Here is a 10351-nt window from a genome sequence, read left to right as displayed (position 1 = left end):
CTTGAGGTCTCTTGAAGACTACAATACCTGTGAACGTGTTAGTGCGAGTGTGCGCATAGTTGTCTGTGTGTAAACTGCATCGTAACAATAAACACCGACCGGCCCCCTCGCTATAAACGTCCCAACTGCATGACTCTGCATCCTTAAGTGCGCAGCTCTGTACCTTACTGTCGGTCGTAAACAGCAGTGGAGCCTCCACCTGCTTGGACACCCTCACATAGAAGGACTAATATAGAAGGACTTCCTGCCTGATTGGAGAAACGACACGGCCATACACACACACACACACACACACACACAACACAATTGCTGATGGACTTCAGAGAGGTGTAATTTATTCGCTGAGCTGCTATCAGAGGAGCCGGGGAGTGCGAGTAGGTGGTGGTGGTGGTGGTGGTGGTGGTTTGGGCTCACAGTGGCACCATCAGCTGATTATTAGTTGGAGTATTTACACAGGAGCCAGTTAATCCCCCTGCACTGATTAACACAGAGCCTCTCGTGGGGAGATGGCCCCCGGCTCACTCGTGCTTGGGTTGAATGAGGAGAGGAGGGCGAACAAGCGGTCGCCAATACCTTCAGCTCTTCTGCACTTGTGCCGTTTCCCCTTTTCTGGACAACAAAGGTGAAGGCACGCCAGGGGTCGGAAAACGTGAAAGGACATGGGGAGAATGGGAACTCCAATTGTCCACCATTCTAATGTGTCACAAAGGTCTGTGCATCAGTGTGGGCTTTAGGGGGACTAGGTGACCTGAGTCTCTTAGGGCTCATGTCAAGCAGATGTGTGTGCTGCTATGTTTATGTTCGAGTTGGTAAGAGTTTAGCTATTCTAAACGGAAAAATTGGATAATTGTGGAAATTGCTGGAACATCTTTTGTTTTGTTTTTAATTAATGGTTAAAACTGCTCAGATAGCTGCTCCTCTAATAGTGTTCAGGTATAAAATGTCAGTCTGAAGTTGCTCATTAATGTTGAATCACAAAAGACCACAGTTAGCCTGGGTGCCATCCGTTTTGTACACGCACAACTGATTGCAATCAGTGTAGTGTGTACAAAACGGATGGCACCCAGGCTAGACCACAGTGAGGAATAGACAGAAATCAGACACCAGGTACAGTATTGACTGTCTGTTTTAAAAAAAAAAAAATTATAAATAGCCCATCCCAGAGAAACACTTGTTTGGCATAAATTAGTCCGTATCGATTTCACCTCTTTTGCTTGAGCAAGCAGCGGCTGTGGTAAGAATTGACTGGAGAAGTTGTCTGGCCTGAAAGCACCCCTGCTCCAGGTCACAGGTCAACCTGCCGGCCTGAGTCAGTAGAATTCACTTCCTCTTGGGGCCTCTAACATGAGGTCATCAGCTAAAGCCCCTGTGACCTCACACAGCGACCTCACACCAGGCTGTCTGTTGTGTGGTGGCAGGACATCTGCCTGTGAGCAAGGTTTTGATTAGATGTGGGGATCTGTCCTTGAGTTGATTGACACGCTGCTTGGATGGGCAAGGCTTTAATGCCCTCTAGTGTCTACTGGTGGAACTATATTATGGACAGTGTCATAACTATATACTCAGTGAATGGCTCAAGAAAACCTGTACAACTTTTAAACAGAAATGATGTGTAATTTTGTTAAAGTTATTCAGTTTCTGAAGTGCTATTTATATGCTTGCCACAAAAGTGCCAATTTATGGTAAATATTATTGCATGTCTGAATAATCTGTAGGTTTAGCAACTCCCTAATTTCTCCTCTCTGCTTGTGCTCCTGTAGCCGCAGTCTGGATAGCTTTGAATCTTCCACAGGTAACGACCCTTCACCTGAAAGAGACCATTACCATCTCCCATAAGTAGTGTCCTGTTCCTACTCCCGCCAGTCTTGTAGATCCCACCATACACTCACAAGTTCTAGCTCAAAACCCATCTTCTTCATCTACTTTTGTGTGGTCTCATTGGCTTGTAAAGCATGTAGAGTAGTGTGGTTGTCCTGTCTCTAGACCCATCTTTCCTCAATATGTCCTTCCAGTCAAGGTTGTGAACCTGATGGAGCTGCCTTTTCCAGCCTGGGATTAAATGGAAACTAGTCCTGAACTGAATAAACTGGAGAATCAACCTTCCACTTCAGCTCTTGACTTAATCCCAGGAAAGTTCTGGAAAGCAGTTTAGAACTTTTCCCTCCAACCTGCCTCCTTCCCTGGCCCCTCTCGTCTTCCTTCTCACTGATTTTGATATATGGTGTGACCATCATCTTTCATAACTCAGTGAGGTAGATTGACCTGTTGTGCTGCTCTTAAGGTTCACCCGTTGTTTTCACGCATGCAGTCCCTCCGGAGCGGTGGTCATGGAGGAGCCGGGATAGGAGGCATGAGAGGAACAGCTGTGAGTTCACTGGCTGACAACCAGAGTTCTCGCTCGACTTTGGCTCTCTGCCACGCATACATATCGACCGCACTTTCATCCCATGGTGTTTTGCCACCAGGCCTTGAGGCTAAATAATGTCATCTTTTCTATCTTTCCCTCCTCTTTGCATCATACCATCAGCCATTTCCACTCCACTGTTGCCTCATTTATTGAGCGAGTGAGCCAATGGTAAATTGAGACGAAGGCTAATTTATTGATATGACTGTGTGTGAGTGCCATTAGTAGGAACTGTGTGAGTTGGTGTGCCATCTTGTTTTTGTCCGTATCAATTGTCATCATACACCCTGTTTGTCACCATAAGAAGACTTTTTAGATAGTTCGCAGTTAATAGATGTTTCATACTCCCAAATTTCATAATTCATCTGAAGATAAAATGCTGCTGGCAATTCAGGAATGTCAGTCGGTACAATACTGTGCAGTCTGTCTCAGTGTAAACATAACATAACAAAACCTTTGTTTCCCCTTTAGACTCGCTGAGTCTCGCACTAACCCCCAGGTCTTGGACATTGGGGTGAGCCCTCAGGACCTCCAGGCAGAGGAGTGCCTGTCGCCTAGCCACACGGAGCAGGCCGACGGAGAGGATGCTTTTGGCTTCTGACGTCTTGGACAAAAGGGAGATGACTGAGGGGGAAGGACAGAGGAGGGGCTCGCTGCTGGACCATAGAGAAGATCTCCTGCCTTTGCGCCATCTAGAGGCTCTGGCTGGAAGCGCCTCGACCCATAGGGTGTGACCTGAACCTCTGCTCACCTCCAGAACTTGAACCAAAGCAAAGCATTACAACTGATGTTTGTTCCCCCCTCCCCCCATTACTTTTGAAATGTTGCCCCAGCTTTTGTTACATACACCAAGTTACTTTTCCATTTTATTTTTGGATTTGTTTTTATTTCAACCCAATGATTTATGTTTGTATGTCCTGATGTATTTGTGTAAACAATTTATATACATATAAAGATATGGCTTCAAATGTATTATAATTTATCAGTTATGCTGAGTGATTGGTTGAGGTGGTTTTGAGAGATTCGAGTAGAAGCTGCAACTCTGAAAATGCAGGTCCTTCCAGATGTGGAGACTGATGATGATGATGATGATGTGAGTGTGTGTGTGTGTGTGTGTGTGTGTGCATGCATTCATGCGCGTGTGTGCATGTACGTGTGTACGTGTGTGTGTGTGTGTGTGTGTGTGCATGCACATGCACATGCACATGCACGTGTGTGTGTGTGTGTGTGTGTGTGTGTGTGTGTGTGTGTGTGTGTGTGTGTGTGTGTGTGTGTGTGTGTGTGTGTGTGTGTGTGTGTGTGTATGCATGCACGTTTGTGTGTGTTTGTGTGTGTGTGTGTGTGTGTGCATGCATGCGCGTGTGTGTGTGTGTGCGTGCACGCTTGTCGGTTGGGTTGAGGGTTTGCATTCACACAGCATTTTGCATTTGTAGACTCTAGGTGGCCTCGTAGTAGCCGTCACAAATGCCAAAAGATAAATGAGTAATTTTGATCTACTCTAAAAACAAACTAACTTACCAAGGAAACGAAGTTACATTCTGTAAAACTGTTCAAACAGAACTATGGTCAGTGCCAGGTATGGCCTGCTGCAGCGTTCAACAAATATAAAACATGAAATACAAGAAAACTATGGCTATAGTTTATACTGTAGAAGATAACCTTATTTTTTCTACAATGAATATTTTTGCACTCCCTTCTTTACCCCACAGTTTCTTTTTATATACAGTTAACTTCATTCATAGTTTCCCTCAAGCTCATCCCACTCTCACTCTTTGACTATTTAACCAGTCAGAAATTATTTATTTCTCACTTTGCTTACGGACAATAAAGGCATTGTTTATCATAATTACCTAGCAACTGGGAAATAGGAGGAGTATATCTTGAGAAGATGAATTGATAAGTTAATGTGGAAAGCAGTTACCTTGTGATTGGACTTGTGGAGCGAAAATTGGCTGCAACCAACCTTGCTTGCACAGTTGTCACAGACCAAACACATAAAGCTTATTGACTCTCTTCTTCCTTAATTTCTTGTTATCGCGTTTGCAGCGTTGAGGAAAGAGGTTTACATTCAGATACAAGATTTCAGTGTTAGTCTTAACATTTTTGTAACATTTTTGGTATTCTTTTAAAATATCTTACATTTCTGACCATAACATGTTATGCCCTCTGAATTTAATAAACTGTGATATCAAATCTAATGTAGGCCAATTTCATTTTTGCTATGTTATGTTAATTGTTGAAAAGAAACAGTGATTAAAGCCATTCATTTGGATTGATGGTTGTATTGTATAATTAGTCGAAGTAATGAAGGGCAATAGACAGAATGGGACAAAGGACAACGGTGCTGAAAATGCAGTAGGCCTCAGTAGATAAATGTTTTGTTTTTCTTGGGAAGGGGGGAGCCAATTCTGGCAAAGTGTGAAATGAAGAAAACGTGCAGGAAGGTGCATTTGAAAAGTCCAGGTGTGCAAGTTTAAGGTAAAATCTGTGTCTGACGATGGCAACAACCGCTGCTATCGCTCTGTGACAGTGCAGAGCCTTCATTATTGACCTCAACATGACATGAGCCAGACACACGCCACACTGTGTTAATAGGTCATGCATCTATATTAAAGTAACCAATCAGGTATGGGCCCACAGGTTCTTTCAAAAACTAATGCCACCTGATTGGCTACTAAACACCTTCTCGCCCCTATGCTTGGTCTGTATATCAGCAAGGGCGTGGCCAGTTAACGGTATTAACCAAAAGAATAAAAAATGGATGTGAAAAGTGAGGTAAAATTGTTAGACATTTCAGAGTTTGTTGTGAGTGCATCAGTGGTAAGTAGTGTGCAACCCTTATTAATTGTTGGAAAACATAGCCTTTTCAAGGTTACTTATTTTTAACGTAAAGATTTGTTTTGTTAAAGTTATATCATGATAAAGTTAACTTTGAATATGCACTAATGAGGCATTGCTAGATGGCTAGCTATCCGGCTAGGTTGGCAAGCATGTCTTGCAGCATTAGCTTCTTAGCTCAGTTGTCTGTTAAATTCAGTCTCTTTGAAAATGTCCCTTGTTCTTTTTTTCTGTAAAGCTAGTATAATGTGCATATTCATTCACTCAACCCTTATAGTTCCTGTGAAAAACTGCCGCTTATAAGTTATGGAACACTTAGTATTGAAGGGTTACAGCCAGCTTCAGAGGAGACATGTTTGTGAAAGGTGAATGGATTACGGTTAAAAATGGTATGGACGCTTGAGGCATATATTTTATCCTCAAAATCCAGTGATTCTTGTATGTTGAGTGCACGGACGTGCGGGCAGGCAGAGCCTCACCTGTCATCATGAAAAGTAAAAAAATAAATATTTATATTTTTCTAATGATCTGTGCTATAAATTAAGTTTCTGCATGATTCCAATTATTTCGAGCATTTTTGTAATCAAAATCGCTGAATTTGCGCCTGTTCAAACAGACAAGAGACGGCGAGACGGTGATGCAGCCACGAGGGCAGGCAAACAGTACCTCTGCCTCGATGAAGGGGGCGTGCGAGAGCCCACCGGTTGGGTTTATGCTTGTTCTGCCGTTGCTCTATTTCTACACTTATATTTGACCTTGACAGCGGAAATGGAAGATTCCATAGCTAAGCTTATACATTAAACCTTAAACGATTTAAATGGAAGAGTTAAATTTGCATGAAATAATAGCTGTTTATCTAGCTGATGTTATAGTGTCCTCGATTGAACTCTTAAAATTATAATGTGAAAAGGTAGAAACCCTCAGGGTGCCTGTGCAACTGTATGAGTGCATATTCACACATATTAAGACATCACAAGCTAGCAGCTGCCAACTGTATGTACCTTATGTTTTTGGTAAGAATGCTGATATGAAAAAACAACCAGTAATCAATTTGCAAGCTGCCAATGTAATGGTGATTTAGGCTACTCTATTGGGTTTATATATTTGTAAAATTGACTCTGAAAGAGTCATTGCCTCACCTCATGTGCCAGTAGAATTCAAGATTCACGATCAAATTACAATTCAGAATTGCAAATGTAATTTTACATGTGGAATTTGTTTACATGATTTTGTTCACTAGAGGAGGATAAGAATAAGTTTAGAAAATTGTGGTAAAATTAAATTAATCATCTTGAAACACAGACAAGCGAGGCCCTGATCTAGGACCACTTATTGATCAAGAGCATGTATGATGGGTTAAAACACTAAAAGATGGGGGACAAAAATAATCTGATCCTAGTGGTCCAGTGGTTCATTCCCATTAACTTAATTCTTGTCTGATTATGCCAAGAATAACCAGTAGCTTAAAGCAAGGTGACATACAAATCTGTGTGAGATAGCAGTTTGATGAGGAAGAAACTAAGTCCGCATCCCCTCCTCGGTGCCTGGGTAAGATTTTGCTGTTTCATGCTGTCTTTTGTTGCAGTCACCTGACATGAGCAGACGGGGATCCCCGAGGCTGAGCCTAGAGTCTGAGAATGTCATCCCCAAAGATGACTTTTGTCCCGTCCTCGGCAGCGCAGAGACAGACCGTCTCAGCCCCATCCACTTTAGTGAGGAGCTGCTGGAGAGTTGTCATGATGAAGGGTACATCAGTAAATCCTTCACCCAGGATCTACCCCTCACCCCCATCATATCCACACCCCTGAGGGGCCCAAGACCGGTCTTGGGCCCGTTGTCTGACTACTGTACAGGTCTGTCAGTCATCCAGTACACTCAGGAAGACAGCCTCTGGGAGAGCACTTTCCTGCAGGTGCAGGTATGGGGTCCACTTGTGTGTGTGTGTGTGTGTGTGTGTGTGTGTGTGTGTGTGTGTGTGTGTGTGTGTGTATACTCAGTAACATTTTACCTCAGCCTTGGGCTTCTCTTCAGCCCCATTGTTGCCACCTCGTTAGGGTTGCAAAATTCCGGGAATATTCCAAATTTGAAACCATGGGAATCAACTGGAAATTTGGGGGTAATTTATACTAACTGTATGTACCTTGGACCTAAGCAGAGACGAATGCAAACATTTGTAATACAAATTTTAAAAATTGCATTTTTGACTTCCATCCATTAGTGAGTAGAACTTTAATGGATTCTTTCATTTAACAACAAAATCATGAATGTTGAATAAAATACATGTAAATGTTCTTTGTAACTCTTTGTGTACATAAAGAAACTCATAGAAATCAAGGACTTGGCTACATTGTAGACATGGTCTCAGATGACTCCTATACATCTACATACACTATGTAAAAACTGTCCTCGGCTGAGACTGTCTTCTGTGGCCAGGTCAAATCCAAGGTGGTGGTGCCTGGTGAGTCTGGTGGTGAGAGGAGTCCATCTCCAGGTGCACCTACTGCCTCTGACACCTTTAGAGCAGGCCGCAGAGTGACCCCTCCAGCAAGCAAAAGGTGCAGAGAGGAAGAACATTCAAATGTTGAGTTCAAATAAGCCTCATGGCGCTGTGCCAACTGTGTGTGTGTGTGTGTGTGTGACCCCCTTCAGGCCACGGGTGTTTGACAGGCCGGAGGAGTGGCAGCTACAAAAGGATATATATGTTGAGTCTGTCAGCCGACATATGAAGGAGAACACCAAGGGAGGTGTGTGTGTGTGTGTTGGGGCTGTGGTAAAGTCTGTCTGGATTTGAGACAGATGGCTGTACTACTTCTGTTGGGATCACAACTCCTTTGCAGAAACTGTCTGAATTGCAGACACAAAGAGTAACCCTGTGATTGGTTGGCAGGTGTGATCAATGAGCTGCTGGACTTAATGAACACTGTTGCAAGTGAACAGCACCCGTGGCAGCACCCGTCTGACCTCACAGTCAGGTAAACATTTGTTTTTTCAGATACCATGAGTTTACTGATATAGTACTACTACAGAGTCTAGATGTCGCTTGCAAATTATATTAGCTGAAATATGTTTATGTACAGTTCCAGTCAAAAGTTTGGACACACTTTCTCATTTTTTGAGACGTTTTTTCTTTAATTGTATTAATTTTTACATGGTAGATAACACTTTTTTTGTTTAGAACATCATTCCATATGTGTTCTTCCGTAGTTTAAATTATTGTCTTAAATAATTGTCTTCATTATTAATCCACAATGTAGAAAATAATAAAAATAAAGAAAACAGTTCTCCAAAAAATTAAAGGTGTGTCCAAACTTAAACTATTTCTTTAGCATTCCATTATCATCATTTTATTCAACCATTTTAGTGCAAGTAGTGATATAAAGTTTCTGAAAAGTAGGGGAAAGACAATTGTGCGTATTAAACACAATAAAAAAAAAAGTTGCAAAACTGGAAAATCTGTCATGCATGTATACATGTATCCTGTAGTAATTTTTTAACAAAGAAAAAAACTTGATTTAAAGAAGCCCTTGTTGGTAATTCTTATTAATTATAATCATTGGATTTTTGGCTTAGGTAAATATTCAGGAGTAAATAATCATAGTTCAGTGTAAGCATATCTATCTATTGCTCTCGTTTTATGTATGATTACAAAACACAGTTCATGTATGACTAGGTCAAATTAGCTAATTATATAGTTCTGCAAACCCACGCCCTGATGTTTGCATTCACTTTTTATACACATGATGAATATGATTAGTGTTTGAGGGTACTGAACAGATCTTGCATAATCCATCATAAGATGTCTTTTGCAAGTTTGTAGTCTGCTGGACGAGAAGACATTGGTACTGTGAAGGGGTGTGTGTCCCCTCCCTGTGTTTGCCAAGTACTTGTCTACCTTTCAATTGTTCACAATGGCAAACTCAAAATGACACCAAAGCTACAACCAGTGGCCAAAAAATACAGCACATCCATACTGTACACTGGATAATTGAAATTAAGAAGAAATTGCTTCAGGGGCCACCCAGAATATGGGGACGGGGCGTATTCGGCCTGCAGGCCGTAGTTTGGGGACCCCTGTTACATGTAGTCACCCTCTGCTGAATTTAAAGGCCGGGAGGATGTTACACTAGGTGACCAAACTGACGAACACTAAATAAATTGTGCATGCACCGTTAGACTATGTTTAGCAAAGTCTACAACATCAGTGAGTGAGAATATCTAAAAAAAACAAAAAAAACATGCCTCTTGTAGCCGCCATAACTCCGTTGTATGTTAAAAACAAAATGGCAGGGGATAACCCTCAATCGTCTTGTTGTCTGCAAGGATTTCACCTACAAGGTTGTAGAGCTGTCAGTCTTTCCTTGCTCCTCATGTGTGTTGGTTTTTCACTTCATCCCAGGAACTACCGACCAGGAAATCATGGAAAGAGTCTTTATTCTTTAGACGAATGGATGAAAAAAAATGGAGACGGGTATCGACGCTTTTCTGATTCTTGAGAGTTATGTTTTGTGTATATATATATGTTGTATATATTGTTCTGTTTTGCACTTATTACGTCTTAATTGTGTTTTGCTGTGTTTGGGCACCTATTGTGAGCCATTGTGTGTTGTGTTTTTGATCTTCTTCTAAAAAATATATATATTAACGATATTCAACCATGAATAGGTTCAGAGTCTTTTTGTTCTATCATTTTTCATGTTTTGATTTTGAAAATCATATGGAAGATTGGACAGACCCATGTTGGGGAAGCTGACATGAGCTAGGCTACCAGTACAGCTTACTGACAGGCCCATAGCCAGGGCAGCATTCATGCATATATTGCCCAAAACAGTCAGGACCTCATGCAGTGCAGCCTAATCACTAGTTCATGAATATAACAACCTATAACAACAAGTCATAGCAGACTAACTTGCTACTCTTGAATGCATGAGTGAACACCCTACATTTTTCAGATTAAACATCTCATGTGACTAAACGAATAATTTGTCTATTGCCACTGTTTGCCTCTGCCACCCATTCATATGCAGCAATTGATAAACAATAGATAGATGTTAAATAGCACTGTTCAGAATATATTCATAGAACTTTCTGTCTAGGTTGCAGTTCAGCAGT

At 41.7% G+C, this 10351-nt stretch overlaps 1 protein-coding gene across 1 annotated transcript in view; it reads left to right on the top strand.

Moving 5' to 3' along the window:
• The window catches only part of ldlrap1b (low density lipoprotein receptor adaptor protein 1b), a 39039-nt gene extending 34449 nt beyond the window's left edge, over window positions 1-4590 (top strand). Inside the window, 1 exon segment of the mRNA XM_080849997.1 lies at window positions 2876-4590. Coding sequence (XP_080706123.1) covers window positions 2876-3005 — 130 coding nt within the window. The 3' untranslated portion in view covers window positions 3006-4590.
• The last annotated feature ends 5761 nt before the right edge of the window (window positions 4591-10351 follow it).

Source organism: Sprattus sprattus (genome assembly GCF_963457725.1).
Source record: "Sprattus sprattus genome assembly, chromosome: 13".
NCBI lineage: Eukaryota > Metazoa > Chordata > Actinopteri > Clupeiformes > Clupeidae > Sprattus > Sprattus sprattus.
The sequence above is the reverse complement of the archived record's forward strand: the minus strand, read 5'-3'. Positions and strand labels throughout refer to the sequence as shown.